Here is a 23,094-nt window from a genome sequence, read left to right as displayed (position 1 = left end):
AACTGCAAGGAAAGGAGAACGAGGAAACAAACTGTAAACCTAAACAAAAATGGGAACAAGATCTAAACATAAAGATAAAGAATGAAACATGGGAAAAGCTATGCTCCGGAACCATGAGAAATACAATAAACACGAGGTGACGCATGAATCAATATAATTGGTTACACAGACTATACGTCACACCCAAAAAGTTAAATAAATGGGAGCCAATAGTATCAGATAGATGTTTTCGCTGTAAAAAGGAAACAGGAACAACAATACATACAATTTGGACATGTGAGAAAGTGAAAAAATTTTGGGAAGATCTAAACCAGATATTAAATAAAATCACAAAAAGCAATATACCAAAAAAACCAGAGATCTTCCTTCTAAGTAATATAAGAAATAAACAATTTGGACTCGATTTGGATGGAGTACAGAAAAGATTTATTATGATAGCCCTCGCTGTAGCAAAAAAATGTATTATGTCAACCTGGAAATTAGAAGACAACTTGAGAATACAACAATGGTACATAGAAATAAATAAATGTATTCCATTAGAAAAAATAACATATAATTTAAGAAATAACATCACAATATTTGAACAAATATGGGAACCATACATGAAATACAATAAACCTCCACCACCTAAAATGACAGAAGGAGAAGACAACAAAATGAACTGACTCAGTTTATAAAAGTAAAAGATAAAAATTCCTTGTTTATTTTATTAAGTGATGACATTCTTTAAAGGATTTAATGTATCTTATAGATTGAACTTTGAATAAATGGGAAGGGGGAGAGGGATGGAGGGAAGGGAGGGGGAAAAAGGGGAGAAAATGACACTGTATATATTCAAGAGAAAAATGTCTGTATGTATTTTGGTCAATATGGTTTATTGTGTAAAAAATAAAAAATAAAAAGTATGAGAAAATGCCTGAATAAAATGGTGGGTGGAAAAGAGGAGAGAAGGGAGGAAGGGGAAGGTGTGGGGGGAAGGTGAGGGGAGTATAAGCTAAAAGGTTCAAGATCACCTGTTTCCGCTCCTTAAATGGTTTTATGGTTATGGTTATAGGTGGATAAAGGAAGGAGGGTAGAAGAGAGTGATTGGAGAGGGATTATCTCTGAATGGAGAGGGAAGGGGGTCAGGAGCTGGATGAAAGGAAGCAGAGCAATAGGGCAAAAGGAAGATGGGGAAGGGGTTAAATAGAGGAGCAGATCAGCAGGCAGATTTTGGAAAGGTGCGGGAAATAAGGGTGATTTCAACTTCCCTAATATTGACAGGCTCCTACTGACTGCAAGAGGGATAGATGTGGCTGAGTTTGTCTGGTGTGTACGAGAAAGATTCCTGACGCAGCATTTGGACCAACCTACTAGAGGAGAGGCCACACAGGATCTGGTTCTGGGGAATGAACCTGGTCAGGTGATGGACCTCTCGGTTGGGGAGCATTTTAGTGAGAGAGAGACTACAACCGCCTTAGCTTCAACATAGCTGTGGAAAAGGATATAAGCCACCAAATTTGGAAGGTGCTTAACTGGGGAAGGGCTAATTATGAAGGGATGAGACAGGAATTAGCGAGAATAAATTGGAAGCAGATGTTCAAGGGTGAAAGCACAGAAGTCATGTGGAGGAAGTTTAGGGGCCACTTGTGCAGGGTTCATGATAGGTTTGTCCCACTGGGACAAGATAAAGATGGTAGAAAAACTGTGGTCGATGAGGTAGGTCAGACAACTAGTCAAGAGGAAGAAGGAAACATACATCAGATACAGGAAGTGGGAAACTGGAAGGGCTCATAAGAAATAAATGGTAGCCAGGAAGGCCTTAAGAAAGGGGGCATGAGATGGCCCTGGAATGTAGAATTGAGGAGAACCCCAAGGTCTTCTAAGCGTATGTGAAGAACAGAAGGATGGCGAGAATGAAGGAGGGGACATTAAAGGACGAAGGAGGCAACATGCTTGGAGGCGGAGGAGATTGGGGAGGTCCTAAATTAAAACTTTGCATCAACAAGAGAAAAGGACATTGATCATGGTGAGGTCGAAATTGAACAGGCCTATGTGCTGGACAATATAGAGATTAAGGAACAGGAAATGTTGGATCTTTTTAAAAACATGAAGATTGCTAAGTACCTGGGGATGGTCACTATATACCCCAGGTTGCTGTGGGAAGTGAGAGATAGCTGGGGCAGTAGCAATGATCTTTGAGTCCTCTTTGGCCACAGGGAAGGTTCCGGAGGATTGGAGAATGGCAAATGTAGTCCCCTTGTTTATAAAAGGTAATTGGAAGAAGCCTGGGAATTATAATCAGTAAGTCAGCGGTGTGCAAACAAATGAAGAGGATTCTTAAGGATAGTCAGCATGGCTTTGCAAAGGGATGATTATGCCTCACAAGTCTAATTGAGTTTTTTGAAGAGGTTACAAAATAAGTTGGTGAGGGTAGGGTGGTAGATGTGGTCTACATGGATTTTAGCAATGTATTTGACAAGATCCCCCAGGAGAGTCTCATCCAGAAAGCCATAAGGTATGAGATCAATGGAACCTTGGCTGTATGGATAAAATGTTGACTTGTAGGAAGAAAGCAGAGAGTAGTAGTGGAAGGAAAGTATTCTGCCTGGAGATCGGTGACGAGTGGAGGACCTTAGGGATCTGTTTTGGGATCCCTGCTGATCGTGATTTTATAAATGATCTGGATGAAGTGGTGGAAGGATGGGTCAGTAAGTTTGCAGATGACACAAAGGTTGAAGGAGTTGTGATGGAGTTGAGGGTTGTCGAAGGTTACAAGAAGATATAGACAGGATGTAGAAATGTGCATAAAAGTGGCAGATGGATTTCAATCCAGATAAGTGTGAGGTGATGCATTTTGGAAGGACTATCCAGAAGGCTGAGTTCAGGGTTAATGTTTGGTTACTTAAGAGCATGGATGATCAGATGGACCTTAGGGTTCAAATCCATACATCCATCAATGTCGCCATCAAGGTTGATAGGATAGTTAAGAAGGCCTATGGGATGTTGGGATACATTCATAGGGATTGAATTCAGGAGTAGAGAGGCCATGCTGCCACTCCACAAACCTTTGGTAAGACTGCACTTAGAGTATTGTGTTCAGTTCTGGTCGCCTCATTATAGGAAGTATGTGGAAGCTGTGGAGAGGGTGGAGAGGAGATTTACCAGGATGCTGCCTAGATTGGGAAACAAGTCTTATGAGGCAAGATTAGCAGAGCTGGAACTTTTCACTTTGGAGTGTAGAAGGATGAGAGAAGGCATGATCGAGGTCTACAAGATTATGAGAGGCATAGGTAGGGTTGACAGCCACCACCTGTTTCCCAGGGCAGGATCAGCAAACACCAGAGGACATCTGTACAAAATGAAGGGAGGGAAGTTTAGGGGAGACATCAGAGGTACGTTTTTTACACAGATTTGTGGGTGTCTGGAATGCCTTGCTGGGGATGGTGGTGGAGACTGAAATAATTGGGGCATTTAAGAGACTTTTAGACAGACACATGGATGAAAGGAAAATGGAGGGTTATGGGGTAGAGAGAGTTTAGTACTTATTTTGGAAGGAGCCTATGGGTCAGCACAACATGAGAGAGAGTGCAGAGAAGGTTCACGAGAATGTTGACAGGATTTCAGGGTCTGAGTTACAGGGAAAGGTTGTGCCGACTGGGGCTTTTTTCTCTGCAGCGTAGAAGATTGAGAGGGGACTTGATAGAGGTGTTTAAGATTTTAAAAGGGACAGACAGAGTAAATGTGGATAGGCTTTTTCAATTAAGAAAAGGGGAGATTCAAACTAGAGGACATGGTTTAAGATTGAAGGGGGAAAATTATAAGGGGAACATGAGGGGAAATTTCTTTATGCAGAGGGTGGTGGGGATGTGGAATGAGCTTCTGGCAGACGTGGTCGAGGCGGGATCATTGGTTACATTTAAGGAAAGACTGGATCGTTACATGGATAAGAGGGGACTAGAGCGGTATGGACCGGGTGCTGGTCAGTGGGACTAGGAGGGTGGGGATTTGCTACGGCATGGACTAGTAGGGCCGAACTGGCCTGTTCTGTGCTGTAAGTGGTTATATGGTTATATGGTTATATAACATCGAGGGCCAAAAGGCCTGTACTGTGCTGTATTGTTCTATGCTCTATGATGTTAATGGCAACTAGTTGGCGAGTGCCCAGGGGCAGTACATGAACCCATCGCCCCTCTGTATCCACCCCTGTGAATGCTAAATGCTAAATTTACACCCACATCTCCTCCTTCACACCATTATGGCACTAACCAGTCCTTCAGAGTGAAGCAACACTTCCCTGTGTAGCTACAGGAGTCTGGTGCTCACATGGAGGCTTCCACTACATTGGAGAGACTGGATGCAGACTGGGAGATCATTTAGTTGAGCACCTTCACTCTGTCCATCACAATAACAGGAAACTCCCAGTGGCTAACTCTTTTAATTCCACATACTCTTCCCACACCGATATGTCTGTCCATGGCCTCATGCACTGTCCACCCAAGGCCTACTTACAATTTGGAGGAACAACACCTAATAGTCTGCCTGTGCCCTGTCCAACCAGTCAGCATTAACACCTTTCCCTGAGTCTCTTTTACCCTGTCCCTCTCTCCTTTCGTACCCCTTTCCTTCCATCTCCTTTCAGAAAGCTACCCACCCTCTTCACTTTACAGCTTTTTTGAAATCTGCTGCCTTCCCACCTACGTCTTCCCATGACTTCTTTCCTGTTAGTCTATATTCCTCCCTCCTGCTCCTTCCTTTCTCCTCTCATTTCCTCTCCTTCCCTAGCTTTTTATTCAGGCAGCTGCCTGCTTTTTGCTCTTTGATGAAGGCCTCAGGCCTGATACGGTGGTTACCCTTTACTTCCTACAGATGCTGCGGGACCTGCTGAGTTTCTCCAACAATTTTATGTATTCCTCATAAGTGACAGGTAATCAACGCTATATAAGTGAATGCTTCCTGGTTCCAATTCTGTGATGAATGGATTGATTTTTAAGGATGGGTTGAGCAGCTAGGATTGAAATTCACAGGATTGGTCTTATTGAAATATTTAAGATTATGAGGGTGCTTGGCAACCTCACTCAGGGGATGAATCAAGGACAATGTTTCAGAATCAGAGGTCTCCCATCTAAGTTGAAGATGACTAGGAAATTCTTCTCTTGGGGTGGGGGGGGGGGAGAGAGTTATGAATCTCTGGAACTCTCCACCCCAGAAAGCTGTGGAAGCTAATGGTATTCAAGTCCCAGATAGACATATTTCTGATGACTGATTGGTGGATGGAGGCCATGGTGGGAATTAGGAGTAATGGAGAACAGGTGGGAAAATGGATTTGAACCCAAAATCTGATCAGTCATCATCTTATTATATTCGAGGTCCTCCAGATCAATCGGAGGACATGGTTTCTGGACGTTCCATTGGGATAGATAATCTATCACCATTCAATTGTTAGTACACAGATTTTCAATCAAGTGCCTTTAAGCAAGGTATCCAATCTTTAATGATTAAAAAAGATGGTTTGAATCACCATTAGTTAAATGGGAAATGTTTTGGTTGCTGGTTTGTCAATTGACTGTTGTAGAATTTGCTGTTCTTTCTCTATGAGAGTGATTAATGTTTTGTAATGGTTTGTGTTGCTTTGGCTTGAAAAGTGGATCATATTAAATATGAACAAAACTTTAACGTACATTGAATTCCTTCTCAAAATCCTTTTCAACATTTGGAAATTTGGCAAAGTGAAGGCACCCATATATGAAGAAAGCCGAATGAAACTAAGCTTAATTCCTGAATCCCATGACACTGGTTTACACATCTCAAAATAAAGTGTTGGCATTAATAGCTCCACATTTATGAAATATGATATCTCTGTGCCTAATTGAAATGAGACCTTTGGTTTGGTTTGGATTTCCACTCTCATTCATTTGACAAGATTGTTGTTGGAGCCAACATTTTAATGTCTCAATTACAGCAAGACTGAATGCTGGGATCTGGTCTCATGGTAGATGGAGAACTATCATTTTTACTGGTGATTATTTTGTGCTCTAATTTTTAATCATATGCCTGCATGATCAAAAGGTCAGATCAATGTACTTTTTTTAAATGTTGTTTCATTTTACTTTGAAAGCAGTGATTAAACCAGGAGGAAGTTCTAACCGGCCTGGAGCAGGATATGTCACGACTGGAGCTAAGGACGCAGAATCTGCAAGCAATCAGCATTTTTCTGAATGAATGCCATTATATTTGAGATTCCTATGTATGAATGCATGAGTAGAGATAGGCTAAGCTATCTGGTGATTGTTCACACACCAATAAAGGGCTCCTCAAGCTGTGCAGTGATAGAGGGTAAACTTGCAATGACCCCCCCCCCCCACCCCTTGCATTTATGCTGGGGAATCACTCAGAACAACCTGTGGCAAGAGTTGAAGGGAGAGGAAAGACAATTTGTGAGGGAGAAAGGCAACTTTTCGATTATTTGAGGTTTTCAATGTTATTTTATTGTTACTAAAGTATATTCAATTCTATCTATAAAGTAGCTTGGATATATTTTATATTGAATATTTCTGAATGTTGAAAATATTCATTGTACTTTGAGAGGCAGCTCGGCCACAGGGCCGATAGCCACAGCTATCAAAGTTATTTCAGTATTTTCAATCTTTCTTCTTCAATCTTTTTATTAAACATATTAGAGTAAACAATACATGAGGAGAATCGAATACAGAATTGAATAGTAAAAACAGAAACATCGATATATTACAATACATAATACAACAGGCAACATTATAACATTTTGAACAATATTATCCCATTCTACTCAATTTGGAATATTCAAAAAGGAGAAAAAAAAATGTTATTAAAACCCCACCGGACCTACCAAAATAAACAAAACACAGCAACAACAACAACAAAAGGGCTGGGAAGCCTAAACTGAGAGTTCACTACAACTGATCAGTACAACTATTTATCTGGTCTTTGGAAGTAAAAAAAACCCAACAGAAATCCAAAACAGTCTGGAAGGTGAAGTCAAAATACCAATTAACTCATTCGAAAATAGTTTATAAAAGGACGCCAAATCTTTTCAAACTTTACAGAGGGTATCAAAAGTGCAACTTCTATTTTTTTCTAAACTCAAACATGACATAACTTGAGAGAACCATTGCATCAAAGTAGGATCTTCCCATTTAAATAAAATGGCTCTTCTGGCCAACAGTGCAGTAAATGCTCCAATCCAATGTGCAGAAGAAGGAACCCAACCCATCTCTGGATCTACAATTCCAAAAATAGCAGTCAATGGGTTAGTTGCAATCTAATACCCAGTATAATTGACAAAATCTTGAAAATATCCATCCAATACTTCTCCAATGCAGAGCAAGACCAAAACATGTGTATTAGTGTGGCCACTTGTGATTTACATCTATCACACCTAGGACTAACATTAGGAAAGATATGGGCCAAATTGCTTTTCGACTTATGAACCCGGTGTACCACTTTAAACTGAATAAATGCATGTCAGGCACATAATGAAGAGGTATTAACCATTCCAGAAATCTTTTCCAAAAGTTCCTCTGGGAGAAGTGACTGAACTTCCAATTCCCAGTCTCCTCTTATTTTCTCATTAGAGATTGATTCCAATTTTAATAAATTATTGTAAATATTACCTGTTAAACCCTGATGGGAAGGATTCAAATGAGAAAGAGTGTCAACCAAATCAGATTGATATGATACATGAAAGTTAGGAAATATCTTAAAAACTTTTAACTTGGAAATATCTAAAAAAATGTGACTTCGGTATATTATATTTGTTAGATATTATATCAAAATAAATTAAATATTCATCTATAAACAGATCTGAAAAATAGACAATTTCTTTGTTTTTCCATAAAGAAAAGGCTTGATCCATTATAGATGATGAAAAAATATAGTTGTGATAAATAGTACTTGATAAACTAAACTTTATTAAATCAAAAAATTTGCGAAATTGAAACCAGATCCGTAATGTATGTTTAAGTATTGGGTTAAAGGTATATCTACTAATCTTCAAAATTGGAAAAGGAAGAGCAGCTCCCAATAAGGAAGTGAATGAATACCTCTGTATGGATTTCAATCCCAAACCTGTCCAATGAGAGCATTCAGGATGGTCAGAATAATACAGCCATTAAATTATCAAATATTAACGGCCCATTAATAAAATCTATGAAAAGCCATACCACCACCTTTCTTTAATTTCTGCAAATGAAATTTATTCAGTGCTTTCATGAATGGGCTAGTTCTAGTCTAAGTCCCTCCCACCCCAACTCTGCACAGTGGAAGTTACACTTGGATGGCTCTGATGCTGGGAAATGAGCCAGCCTTGCATCGAAAATAGGTCTCAAAAGATGACCGAGGATATGAACCTCCCTTCCCTACAGTTTGCTGCTGGTCATGAGGCTGGAGCCTGCTGAAAAGTTAAACAACCAAACATTACAATTGACAGTGGCATACTTGAAAGGCCTGGGGTGACTCTGCTCATTAGCAGTTAAGGGTTGGTAGTCATCATTCAACCAGTAAGAATGCAACCAATTTCAAAGGTAAGAGAACCACGTCCAGATGACCTACCTCCATAATTATCAATGTTTTAAACCTTTGATGGGGGTACTGCTGGAGGTTAGTTTTAGGTTTCAGGTGATTTATGCTCTTAAAAACAGAAAAAAAATGCATAGAAAGTACATTTCTTTTGAGCACCTGAGCAGCATAGATGAGAAAGTCACAAGTTTGTTAAGGTTGATATGGCTGGTGTAAAATTAAGTTGTAAAACAAAGACTGGAGAATCAGAATAAACAGGCCCCTCAAACCATCTCATCAACGCCAACCAAAATGCCATCCTGACCTGGTCTGCTGGTCCCATTTGCCTGCATTGGCCCATATCCCTCTGAATCTTTCCTATCCACAGACTTTTTATACATTGTCATTGGAACCACCTCTGACAGCTAATTCTAGGTATCCAGTACTCTCTGTTGTGAACAATCTGCCTCTCTGGTCCACTCCAATTTTTTTTCCCTCTCAACCAAAACTTGTCCTCTCATTTTAATCTCCCCTTCTGGAGGAAAAGGACAGAATGGATCAAGTGGTGTTGTTTGGGTTCATGTGGGTCCACAGGTTAAGAACCAGACCAAAGTGCAGGTACAAAGGACACATTTATTTCAGGGATGGAATTGAGACAACACGGTCGATATGTCAAGCAAACTTCTACACATACACATACACAATACACAGGGGGTAAATATACATTTTTGGATGACGAGGGGGAAACCGACAGAAACTGGGGAAGTTACAAAGGTATACACATTCAACAATCAGATCAAGGTGATATTACGTGCCCCCACCCTTTGACCAGTATGGACATGGCTCTGCTACCTAGCCTCGAGATTCACCCCAACTCAGTACAGAAGGTGATATATGCCACGAGGAGTCCAAACAGGCAGAACAAAGAGGCACATGGTCCTTTATAGATCTGGGGGAAAAGCTGGGGGGCCAATCATAAGGGTCAGTGTGGTTGGTTACTCAAAGCCAAGTGCAGGGGCTCAGCAGGAGTGAACTGAGGTGATTCATCTGGGCCAGTTGGAAGGGTCATCTTGATGGTTTGGGGCAAGTCTTTGACCTTGATTGGCAGGTAATGTGTCCTCCAAACAGGAGTGCAGCAGCACCACTCGGTGGTGGAACGCTGCCCCTCCATTAAAGGTGGAGAATCCATATGAAGACACCACTCAGCCTCCTTCACTGCAGCATCACTTTTCCCAGCCTATCTGTCCAATTCAAGCCTATTCATTCAAGCAATATCCTTGTGAATCTTTTCTGCACCCTCTCTAGTTGTTCTTATTGTATGGTTACCACAATATTCCAGGTGCGGTCTCACATACAGCTGTACCCTGACATCCTGACTCTTGCCCACAGTGTACCATCTGATGAAGGCAGCCATGCCTTTCACCTTCTTCACTATGTGTATTGCCCCTTTCGGGGAACAATGTACTTGTATCCCAGCTCCTTCTGCTTTACGAGACTCCCCTGAGCCCTGTCGTTTTGGATGAGAATGTAGGTGGCATGATGAGTAGGTTTGAGGATGACACCAAGATTGGTGGAATTGCAGAAAGTAAGGGAGGAGGACAAAGGTTCCAATAGGATCAAGTTCAACTAAGAAAAGAATGGCAGAAGGAATTTAACTTGGTCAAGTTCAAAGCGATGGATATTGAGAAGTTGAATCTGACCCGAATCTGAAGTGCTATTTTCCCCTCCACTTCTCTCACATCAGCAGCATGAGTTATCCCCAGATGCCTCATCCTGCCTATTCTCTAACATGTGCCATAATATTACAATCCCATGTGATGACTGAGGTGCTAACCTTGTCTGCCTCACATTTTGAAATATACATATTTTAAAATTAAAATTAAATTTAAAAGTAAATTTACTTGCTGCCTGTCTTCAGGGGAACACAACTCTGCATTTCCATATTCCATTGTGTGGTATTTAGTTGGGAGTCAGACTTCCACTAAATCACTGTACACTTCTTGCTACTGACAGGATGACCTTCATGAACTGGATTTGGTATTTGGACACTCTAAATCTCACATCACCAATATCTCCCAGAAGATACAACTCCAGATCCTGTGGAAAATCCACTTTTGTAATTTTTTTAAGAAAGTCCTCAAGGTCCTCCCAGTAGGGTCTCACCTTTGTACATAACCAGGTGGAGTTGACATGTTTCCAATCTCCACACCACACCTAAAGCACATTTCTGAAATTTATGGCTTTGATTGATGTCATTTTGTGGTGTGAGCTACAGCTCATGCCAGAAATTGTTTTACACCATCCTGTACCTGGCATTGATGATTCCAGTCAAGCTGTCCAAGCACCACTCTTCATTGATTGTTGTGCCCAAGTCTGACTCCCTTCGCTCCCTCGATCTGTGTAAGCCCATCTTCAGGCCCTCACTTTGGAATATGTAATGCATCTTAGAGATTCTCCTGCCAAATTAGAATCTCCACATTACTACATCTAGGTAGGGTCATAGATGATCCCAATTTTTCCCTTAAGAAAGATCTTATTTGCAGATGGCAGAAGAATGTTCTATTAGACAAATTGTATTTGTTCCTCAGCTGCTCGAATGACATGAGCTGCCTTTGTTTGTAACAATCCTCGAGATGCCTGATCCCTTCTGGCACCAGGTGTCCAGGAACTTATTACCCAGAGTCAAGGGTATGAAGTTGTCCTGGGTCAAAGGAGTTTTGGGAGATAACCCCCACCTTAAATCCAATACATTGATTTACTCTTTGCCACATCTGAAGTACATGCTTTAGTGTGGGGCTATCTGTTCTCTTTGAAATTAATTCAGTGTCCCATTTGTATATAAACTTTCCTGCTATCTTTTCACTGACCACATGTAGTCTTATTTGTGCCCAGGAGGGCCCCTCCTCAAAGAGTGAGGCAAATAACCTTGCCCAGGCTGTTTAATAATATTTTTAAAATATCAGATAATTTTAAATTCCCCAAATTATAGACCCACGTCAACTTTTCCATGAGAATCTACCCACCTTACTGCTCCACAGGAACCTCCTGAAGCATTTGTTGAGGGTCTTAAAAAAGCCCTGGGGCAACAGAATGGGTAACAATTGAAAAAGATACTGGAGTCTTGGCATCATCTTCATTCTGACACAGTTAACTCTTCCCACCAGCGTTAGAGGCAGAATCTAGCAAAGTCCTCCACAATCTTCCAGAGCAAAGGGATTTAGCAAAGTTTGTCTAAATTGCACAAATTTTTGTCAATTATTATCCGCAGATATATAATGTCTTCTTGCGCCCATTTAAATGGACTTCTCTGTTAATATTGTCTATAATCCCCGTTTGCCAAAGGCATAACCTCACTTTTGCCCAGATATACTTTATACCCCGAGACCTTCCCAGTGTGGTCCTCAGCCTGGCCAACGACCCTCTCAGGGTCTGTCAAATGTGCAAAAAGTTTGATTTTGTGTTCCACCTGGCTCAACTTGAACCCCTTTATGTCTGTATCCTGCCGAATAGCTCCCACCAGGGGACGTGGCAAGATGGCGTAGAGTCTGGACGTGAGATCTCGACCTCTCTGGCTGGACTTTTAAGTACCCGTTTTTAACCCTTTGTTTTCAAGTTTAAACTTTTTAAATTTTAGTTTAAAGTATTAAGGTACTGTTATGGCCATTAATGGTAAGAAGATTAAACCTCAAATGCAGAAGTTATATTTTCGAAGTGTTGAAGATTTGGGGCCTAAACAACTTGCTACAGCTTCAGGTTTAACTTCCTTAGGGCCTAAACCACAAAGACTGCCTGTGGGAGCTGAAAAAGAAAATGTCTACTACTCACCAAGTGAAAGATAGCACTGGAATTACCCATTCTCTGGAGGAAGGTGTGTGTTCCAAAGAAGTGGATCCCGATTCTGGCAGCCTTTTGATTTTAATGGAGGGAGCATGCAGGAAGACGACTCCATTGTCTGAAATGCTTCAGACAACACTCCAACCTGAAGATATCGATCTCATCTGTGATTTTGTGGAAAAACATTGAGCTGCAGGGCGAGGCCAGCGTCGACCCCCTGAGGAAGTCAGGCTGCCGTCGCTGGGAGTCCAGACTCGCAGTAAAACTGTTAAAATGCCTTTTGTTGCATTGCAGCAGGAGCTGTAGTTACCTGGTTCTCCCACTACATCAGAGAAAGCAGGGCTGAGCTTTTCTGAGCTACAATATAAGCAGTTAAATGCTGTCATTCAGCCTATAATGCAAGAGCTGGCTCAAAAGAATGTTAGTACAAGTTCAGAATTCAATACAGTTAAAGCACGTGTGGAAGCATCTTGTGAAGATTTAAAAAAATTTCAGTCTGCTTTTTTGGAATGTAGGCAGCAAGTGGCTTCTAATACAGAAAAAGTGTTGAAGGTTGAAAAATCCGTTTTAGAATTGCGAGAATGTGAGGAGGAGCTGGAGAGGAAAATAGACTATTTGGAGAATCAAAGTAGAAGGAATAATGTGAAAATTGTTGGTTTGCCAGAAGGTATGGAAGAACAAGATCCTCTTTGTTTTTTTAAAGACTGGATCCCACAAGTATTAGGGCAAGAATTTTTTTCTGAAGGCTTGGTACTGGAAAGAGCTCATAGAGTTTTAAGAAGAACACCTTCACCTGGTCAACCAGTGAGATCTGTAATAATTCGATGTTTGAATTATTTGGATAGAGAAGCAATACTTTGACTTGCAGTGCAAAATGCGAGAAAACGACAAATTCCGTTATTGATTCAGAATAGCAGAGTTTTTTAAAATCCTGATTTGAGTCAAGCGGTCATTCAACGTCGACGTCGATTTAATCCAGTTAAAGAAGTTTTGTGGCGTAAAGGTTATAAGTCTACTTTTCGCTATCCGGCAGTGCTGAAGGTGTTTCATGGAAACTATCAATCTCGGTTTTTTGAGAATGATCATGAAGCAATGATTTTTGCTGATTCATTGCCAGATATAAGAGGACAAAGACGCAGTCCACCATTGTCTCCTAAAGAAAAATCTGGTTGTTCAGGAAACGGAAGAAATGGCAGAAATGAGAAAAACGGGAATGGAAAGATTCCAACTTCTTTTGAAATGGGATCTCTGAGTTTGGAATTTCTTGGATGAATAGAAGAATCTTCTTATTCTTATTTTACTTTACATGTTATTATGATATTTCGAGATTATTTTTTGTTCAGCTGGGGAGGGAGAGATTTGTTCTAGGTTCTATTAGTCATCAGCCACTGGTGAGTGATCCACACTCAAATTTTGTTTAGGGATTACTACCTTTTGGTAGTTTTAAGAATTTTTTTTAAATTATTTTTTTATTTTCATTTTATCTAGCTTTTAATTTGTGATTTTTTTTCTCCTATTGGAGGGCCTATATACGTTGATTTGAGTTTTCATATAAAGATATTATTGGTCTTTACTAATATTAGTAGATATGTCAAAGTTGAGGTTTGCTACATTTGATGTTCGAGGTTTAAACAATCCGATTAAGCATAAAGATGAGGGACAGCTATGATATTGATAAGAATTCTTTGTTTCTTTATTGTCAAATTCGATCTTTGGTAAAACATGTGTTTGGTAGAGATATGATTTTACTTGAAATGACTGAATTTGAGATTTTTCTTATGAAGGTACCAGAGAAGGGTTATATTTCATCTATGTATTAAGTATTATAGGATGGTATGGATAAAAAGGGTTGGGATAAATCCAAAGGTAAATGGGAAGTGGATATTGGTTTTATTTTTTCCAAGGATGATTGGTTAGATATTTGTTATGATAGCGTAACTATACTGATAAATGCACGCTATGCAATGATTAATTATAATTTTTAACATCAATTATAGTTAACACCTGAAAAACTAAAAAAAGTATGGTTTTCATGAATCAGATTTGTGTTTTTGATGTGATAATTCTGTTGCAACTTTTTTTCATGCTGTCTGGTCTTGTATATATATATATATATATATATATATAATCTTTCTGGAAGAAAATTCAATTGTTTTTAGAATACCTGTATAAGATTAAAATACCTTTAGATCCGACAGTATTTTTATTGGACAGTTTGCAACCTCTGAAAGGTTTGGGATTAGATAAATTTCAACTTGCTTTTGTATATTTAGCATTATCTGTAGCGAAAAAATGTATTGCTAGCACATGGAAAGATACAAATATGATTGATATTAATAGATGGCATAATGAGATGAAGTATTGTTTAATAATTGAAAAAATTACATATGTTTCGCGTGATAACTATAGTTTTTTTATTAGTAAGTGGTTGTTATATTCAGAATATTTACATTTTGATTTAAGTTGATTAGATCTTAATATGTATGTTTAATTTTTCCTTAATTTTTTTTCCTCTCTTTATGGCTCTCCTAAGGAGAGCTGGCTGAAGGGGGGGGGGGGGTTCTTTTCTTTTCTTTTCTTTTCTTTTTATTCTATAAAATATAACGTTCATGTTTATGGTTCATTGTTGTGTATGTTATTTACTATCTGTATTTTGAACGAATAAATAAAGTTTAAAAAAAATAATAGCTCCCATCAGCAGCTCAATTACTAGTACAAACAGAGCTGGGGACAATGGACAACCTTGTTAACTGGACCAACTCAAAGGAAACACTGGAGACATCTGCCCATGGGAATACTTAACATTGAGCTGCACCCCATTGGTACAGGGATTCGGGAGTGTGTTGAGATCCCTGTCTTATAAGAGTGTGCTAGTAACCGTATGTTACAGCACGTGTATTAAAGAGAGAAAAGGCGACCACTGGTATTGGTGATCTGTGTATCTCATGTGAATGCATATATTGCTTTGAATGTCTGTATCATTTTAATATCAAGAATTAATTTGTGACTTCCCTATTATGGTTTCCCCGTGTGTTCAATAAAGATCATCCTTTGTTTATTAGCCTGTGTCTGGACTCGTTTCTTTGTGAACCCACCAAACAATACATTGACTTAAATCTCACAATACACTGGACAAAGCATTTTCCCCTCACCTCCATCTTAAATCTTCTTCTCCAATTCATGAGGTCAGCTCCCCTAGTTCCTGTCTCACTTACCTATGCAAACAACTTTCCTGCCTCAATCTTAACTAGCCCTTTCATTTTTTTTACGTTTCTGTTAGTTCCTCCCTCATCCTTCTGAATTTCAGTGATTAGAGTCCCATGTGATTTGATCTCTCCTCATAGGCTAAACCCCTCATCTCCGGAATCAACCTCCTGCGCATTGCCTTAAAAGGCAGTCAATCCTTCCCCAAGAAAGGAGACCAACATTAATCATATGGTAAAAGTAGCCTTGCTGCAATTTTCACACCAATTAACTTGGCTAAGATGGTACCCCTGCGGTTCCACTTGGGAACTGTGTGCAGTGTTCGCACCTGCCATTTCTATTGCCAAGCTGACTGGTGGGAAGGTAATCAAAATAAAGAATGGCTCTACGTAGAAGGAGAAGGCCAGCAGCAGAAATGATCGCCATGAAGGAGAAGGAAAAATATGGGGACAGGTGCATGCCACTTGACTGGATAAGCTTCAGTGCATGCCGCCATCTCCTGGGCAATCAAGTTTAGGATCAGAATCAGAACTTATTGTCATGAACAAGCCACAAAATTCCTTGTTTTGCAGAAGCATCACAACCTATCTAAACCACCTTCCAAAATTAAATAAAAATAATGATTGAAAAGTCAAAGAATGGCAGTGACTTTGGTTCATTGATCATTCAGGATTCTGATGGCAGTGGGGAAGAAGCTGTCCTTGTGCCGCTGAGTAGTCATCTTCTGTACCTTTCTCCTGATGGTAGCAGAGTGAAGAGGGAATGCCCTGGGTGCTGGGCGTCCCTGAGGATCATGTTGATGTCCTTGATGGAGTGAAGTCTGGTGTCGATGATGTCACAGGCTGAGTTAACAACCCTCTGGAGTTTTTTCTTGTCCTGAGCATTGCCACCTCTGTACCAGACAGTAATGCCACGAGCCAGTTGTGTTCTCTGCCACAAATGTGCATATGTCCCTTCAAAGTGAGGACTGACCAAATCGGCAGTGATCACATCTGGCATATCATGAAAATGCTGTAAAGGTGTGATGCTTGTGCATATCTAGTGAGGATTGGAAAATGAGTCATATTTCAACATCACATTCGGGACGCTTTAATTCATATTAATTTTCTGATCTGCTGTGGAATTCGCTCCTTGTTTTGTTTGAGACTTCTAAAAAAGGTTCATAAGATGCACGTTGATGCCTAACTTTACTTCGGTAATAATAATGGTCAATGTGCACAAATTAATGTTATCATCTATGCAAGTGATGCCTGCTTAGAGTCAGATACATTGAGGTTAAATGCACACAGTGTGTGCAGGTCAATTTCCCAATAAGGATGATTTGATCTGCTAATGTGATACAACTTGATAAAAGTTGGTTTTATGCACAAAGAATATGTACACATAGGTCCAATTTACAGCCCATAAAATTACTCAAAAAAAAACTGTTTCTATAGCTCCTTTTCCACAGGCACCTTGTTCCAGGAATTAACAGAGAATTAACTGGTTAAGGGACCAGTGGAAAATGAAAACCAGGAGGGTGACCCAGGTGCTGAAGTTTAAATGAGGCTATAGACTCAGTGGCTTGTCAGATCAATACTTTAACCACTCTGAATGGCAGAAAGCTTCCTTTACCATTCTAATAAAACTGAAAGTGATCAACTGTAAAACACCTCCCTTTAAATTCAGATTTATTCTTCATCAGGTATCCCAGTCGTAACCCACTGCAATGCTTTTGAGTATTATTTCATTTTTATGAAACATTGGTGTATTTTTGCAATTATTTGGCATCATTAAATGCAATTTTATGGAATAAAAGGGAAACAGAAACTCAACTTTAGTATTTGATACAATGTTTGCTTCAGTTACTAAAATCGGTCACATGTTCCCACCCCTTCCTTTGGATGCTGCATTTTTTCAAGAATATTTTCCCTATTCCAGCGTAGAAAGTGATGTTATTTTCTTGGGGATCTGATGTTGGGCATACGGATGAGGTAATCCATTCAAGAGCAACAGCATAGTCGGTCTCAGTGTTCCCTCACCTGGCCAGTGAATTTGGAGGATTTTGAAGAGGCTTCCCCTGCCTGCTGTAGCCTGTTTGCGTAGAGAGGTGAGCATCAATGCTGTTCAATGGATTGTAAGCGTGATTCAAGGTATGGGTCTTGGCCTTTGAAAATTCTTTTACTTCCGTTAGCCACAAGCTAAGCTTTATGAAAATAAATGCTGCATTCTGCTTTTTCCTTGAAGGGCTCAGGCCCTAAATGTCATCACTATATCTTTGTCTCCTATTGTGAGAAACACAGCTCACTGATTAAATAATTTTGCAGAGTCAGAAGTGAATAACCTTTTTATTCAACATTTTTGCAAGAGTGGGTGTCCTTCAGAAAGGCAAACCTTTTTTATTTGTGTTAATAACCACTCCTCCATTAGTTTAATTGGTTAGTTAACTGAGTAATTGATATGTTAATTTAACAAAGCTCACCTTTGTTTACTTCTCCCACTACCCTTATTTTACTACTCCCTACCTTTATTTATTCTCATCTTTATTTGGTATGATGCTTTGTCACATATCCCTGTTCTTTCACGATTTTTTATCAAGTTGGCCTTGTCTGCAATCTCTTGCAGGAACTGACCTTCCTTTGTATTCTAACAGACACCAACGCCACCCCCCCCCCCCCCCCCAACCCCACCACCTTCTCTCCCACAAGTCTCGCATCTGCTTTCTCTGGACAGCCATTATTAGCTGCTCATTACCTTCAGCAGAAACAGCACTTTGGCTACTTTTCACACCATGAACATGATTGATGCCTCTACCTCCTTGTTCCCTGGAATTGGCACACCAAGGCCATGTTCACGGTGCCTCTTCATCTGAATGTGACTCAGGTAAAAAGGTGGTTGAGGAGGATTCTTGTATCATTTCACATGGCAGAGAACAAAGAGATTGCCCAGCAACTACCACACTCAGACGTATCCTTTCTCAAAATACTCAGGACTATGAATGTCAGGGTTTTCAATTCTAAGATGAGGCTGATTGGGTCATGAAATTGCAACAAAAGTTCCTGAGTTTAAGTTCAAGTTCATTATCATCTGATTGTGCAAATATGACAAGACAAAATAGCGTTTCTCTTGACAATGCACACGCGCATGCAAACCAGCGTAGACTCTGTCTCTCTCTCTCTCTCTCTCTCTCACACACACACACACACACACACGCACGCACGCACGCACGCACGCACGCACGCACGCACGCACGCACGCACGCACGCACGCACGCACGCACGCACACACGCACACACACACACACACACACACACACACACACACACACACACACACACACACACACACACACACACACACACACAAAACAATAAACTCTCATTTCATCCAGACATGTGTTACCTTATACATGATAGAAAGTCACATACTGTATTGTTAGGACATATAGTGTAAATGGTAGAATCCTCGGTTGTGTTGATGGACAGAAAGATGTTGGTGAGTTACTCCATGTGTCTCTGAATGTGGCGGCACAGGTAAATAGGACAGTGAAAGGGCATTTACCATGCTTGTCTTCATAAGCAATAAAGTAAACAGTAGAGCTTATGATGCTTCTTTTATTGTAATAAAGAAACTTGGGCTCTTTTAAACTTTTAAACTATACTTTATTAGCTAAAGAACTCACTCAGGACTGTGTAGAGGCATCCATCTTGAATCCAACTGCAGCTGCAACAACCTAGTTGCTGACTCCCTCTAGTAGTTCTAGCATTCTATCACTACAGAGCTTATCAGAACGTTTAGTGGGTACAAACAAAACATTATTTGACTTCAACATCCTACATGCCCGTGTTCCTCATTGCAATCTGCATGCAAGCCTTAGCAATAACATATGAAGGCATATTTTTGCCTTCCCCTTCCAGTGGTGCTTTTGAGTGATACATGAACCTGAGCTTGTTCACAAGTTTGTCCATGTCTGCTGAAATATTCATATTCTTTTTCAACCCTTTTCAGAATGACTTATGATGAAAGGTTACAATGAAACCTGATGAACATCAAGTCTGTTGCTATTGCCATAGCTATTGTCTGATCTGAGTGCTTGCATCATTTGCTGCTTTTAGTTCAGACTTCCTAGAATATATTGCATCTTCTCAGCCAGAAAAAAAGGCCCATAGAATTTCAGGGTCCACACTTACCTTCAGTGGTGCTGGCCTCTTTTTCTCCATCTTTCCAAAGCCTTTTATTGCATCTCATGCTTGGAAGACTCCCTCACCCTTAAGTCCTCCTCTCCAAAAATCTGGAGATGGTGAGCTATGCATAATCATCTCTCATTACCGGATGGCTGAAGGTCCAGGGGCCAGACGTTTTAAGCTGAAAGCCACAAGGATGATGATGGGGAGAGAAGGGTGGAGCAGGCATGAGGAACAGCTATTTGAAGTGAAAAGGTATTGATGAGCTGGGCTCACTACCAGCAGTGGTAACGGAAACAGAATCAATCAGACCTTTAGGTAAGGATATCAGATTGGCTTTTGAGGGAGGTGCAAGAAGATGATTATGAGATGCTTTGCATTGTTCCACCAGGATTCTCTCATAACTAGATCATTTAAAGGAGATTTATGGGTGACTCGATTGGCGTAGCGGTTAGTGCCACACTGTTACAGCACCAGCAAGTGGGATCCGGGTTCGAATCCTGTGCTGTCTGTAGGTTCTTCCTGTGTCTGTGTGGGTTTTCCTCGGGGCTCCGGTTTCCTCCCACCACTCAAAACATACTAGTGGTTGTAGGTTAATTGGGTGGAATGAAATGGCCTGTTACCATGCTGTATGTCTAAATAAAATAAATGTTTAATTAAATAAAAAGATTTTGTGAAAAGTTACCTCCTGTATTGCAAGACGCAATACAACTAATTCAGTTTGATGTTTACCTTTATTTTAATAGGTACAGCAGCATTTATAGACACAGTGCCATTCCTCATAACATTTTGAATGAAATGTAATGGCTAGTGCAGTTTTAGCGAAACGCCATTACAGTGCCAGCGATCGGGGCCGGGGTTCGAATCCCACGCTGTCTGTAAGGAGTTTGTACATTCTTTCCCCCCTCCCCCCTCTGCGTGGGTTTCCTCTGGGGGCTCCGGTTTCCTCCCACTGTTCAAAACGTACCGGGGGTTGTAGGTCAATTGGGTGTAATTAGGGGTAGCTGGTGACTGTGGCCCCGTAATCGTGCTTTATGTCTAAACTGAGAAAAAAGAACTAATGTTAGTTCATTTCAAGATTTTTGTGCAAATTTTCATGATTATTTTTCATCTCACCTGAAACTCCTAAAATATTTTCCGGGAACTCTTTTGCAACAATCTTCAGGACATTTAGCCTCTGTATTCAAATGATGATGACCGAGACCTGCGAGGAGTTTTACCTAGGTATTCTCATCATTGCTAACTGAGAAGCATTTTCATGTTCTCCAGATGGCTATTATACCGCACCAAGTGAAAAGTGTCTCCTTATGATGTGCCTGAGGGAAGGCACTAATCTTGTCTTTATCGAACCGCATAGCTTTCCTTTCCCAAAGGCAACCACACACCATAAAGGGTATTCCCATTGGCTTTTCCTTTATTTTCCACACTTGGTTCTCATTTGCAATAAGCAAAGCCAGGTCACCCCTCAAACAGTTGGATGAAACTCTATCATTTCTGAATGAACGCTGTTTATGTTGACTGCGTAAATTCTTTATGTCATTCTCCATCTTTTAATCCAAGCAGCAAGGAAATGGACAAAAGGAGGGCGGAAAAGAACAAATGGTTCTGAATAGGTAATCTTCTGCTCAAAATTGTCCATTTTTCAGGCACATGACCTGGGCTTGACATAGAGCGGGACTCAGGGAATGGTACTAAGGATGGATTCTTACAAGTGCAGCTAATGAAGGTCAAAGGTGACAGCCAGTTTGTTGGTGGTTCTGGCATTCTGAATAGAAAGGGGATAGAGAAAGTATCAGGTTAAAGCTACATGTGTTAAAGTCAAGTGGCTGTGAAGTTAGTTCGTGGTTGAATTAATAGAACTGCTGAAACATGGAAAACCGAGTATAAACGTCATTGTTGTTCAAATATATAATACCATGTAACTGCAGGTTATCCAGCCCTGTGCTGGTTCAATTAAAATAGGTCATGTATGAATGATCAGGATACTTTAACAGTGTAGCTGGGGTGTTGCGTGCAGTTTTCGTTGCCGCAGTACAAGGAGGATGTGGAGACTTTGGAGAGGGTGCAGAAGAGCTACGTCCAGAATGTTGGAGCAGCACTGGAATCTTGAGAAAGCAATGAGATACTGGGGGAAGTTCAATGGGCAAGGTAGCATTCGTGTGTAGAAAAGGGCCAGTTGAAGTTTAAGGCCGGGACCTTTCAAATTAAGCAGGGTGATATCAAGTACAATAAGAGGAAGAGCTGGGGAGGATTTAGTCTGTGATATTGCATCGGACAGAAGGTGGGAGAGATACGGGCAGGTGGGAGTAGTTTGACCGGTAGCATTTACGATCTGCAATGGGCCTTGAGGTCCTGGGGGCCCTGGCGGACCTGTCAATCAAGCAGTGCATTGTGGGTGGAGCGTTCAGTGTCCAGGGGTCCGGAACTGACTTTGTCACAGAGCAGTGGAGGTCGGGGGAGGGAGGGATAGGGGAGAAAGATAGGGGCTTACCTGGTTGTCCAGGAGGTCCTCGGTCACCCTGTGTGCCTAGTAATCCAGGGGGGCCCACGGATCCTTTCAATCCTGGAAACATATTTGTGAAAATTATCTTATAGCACACGTTATTCCATCCAACAAGCCTGTGCCTTCATCTGGCTTTTCCCATCTAGCTCAATCAGATTGACCCTTTATTCCTTTTTCTCCTTGTCTGCTTGTCCAGCCTGAACATTAATAGATTGTGGCTAATTGTCTACCTCTGCCCTGACAACTGGCCTGGTGAGAAGGCTCATTGTGTTGATGCTCTTTTCTTAGCCTGGAGCCTCCACGTTGGCTTGGTGCTCCTTGCAGTGTTGATGGCGTGTATCTACACCCAGGCTGTGGTAGTTGAACAAGTGTGTGTAGGGAGCCAGGGACGTAGTGGAGATTCCTTCTCTCAACCACTAGAAATCTCGTATGCTGCAGACCCTCTTAGGACAACAGAGCTGTGTGTGCATTCTGGAAACAGAGCACGAGGGTATTCTCCTTGTATCCCACAGCCCCTGCACTTCCTGAAAAAGTCTGGGATTTGAAATGGAGTCTTTATGAGCCCATGGGTGCAGTCATTGCTGCCTGGTTTCTTTGCACATAAGATGGCAGGTGACCCATTCTTGATTGTTGGATATAAATCACTACCAGGGGAACCCCCCCAAGAAGGCTGATGAGGAGGAGATCCAGTGTGGCTTATTCTCAGTCTCCAGCCTGTAGTTGACAATGGCCAGCTAGACCAGGACAGGATCTGATGAGCAAGGTCCTTTAGAGATGGAATTGGTTCATTGACCCCACTGAGTGTGTGGATAGGATAATGCAGCCAGGTCCTGATACGTGGAGCAGTGTGGAGGGATTGATAGAAATGGGGTATAAATC

The 23,094-nt window shown here is 40.9% G+C and overlaps 1 protein-coding gene across 1 annotated transcript in view; it reads right to left on the bottom strand.

Moving 5' to 3' along the window:
- LOC138740011 (probable G-protein coupled receptor 139) overlaps window positions 1-23,094 on the bottom strand; it is a 136,323-nt gene that overhangs the window by 99,416 nt on the left and 13,813 nt on the right. The window contains exon 2 of the mRNA XM_069892463.1: window positions 22,204-22,275. Within this exon, the coding sequence (XP_069748564.1) occupies window positions 22,204-22,275 (72 nt within the window). The remainder of the gene's footprint in view (window positions 1-22,203; window positions 22,276-23,094) is intronic.

This window comes from Narcine bancroftii, chromosome 7 (genome assembly GCF_036971445.1).
Source record: "Narcine bancroftii isolate sNarBan1 chromosome 7, sNarBan1.hap1, whole genome shotgun sequence".
Classification (NCBI taxonomy): Eukaryota; Metazoa; Chordata; class Chondrichthyes; order Torpediniformes; family Narcinidae; genus Narcine; species Narcine bancroftii.
This window is presented reverse-complemented; position numbering and strand designations above follow the sequence as displayed.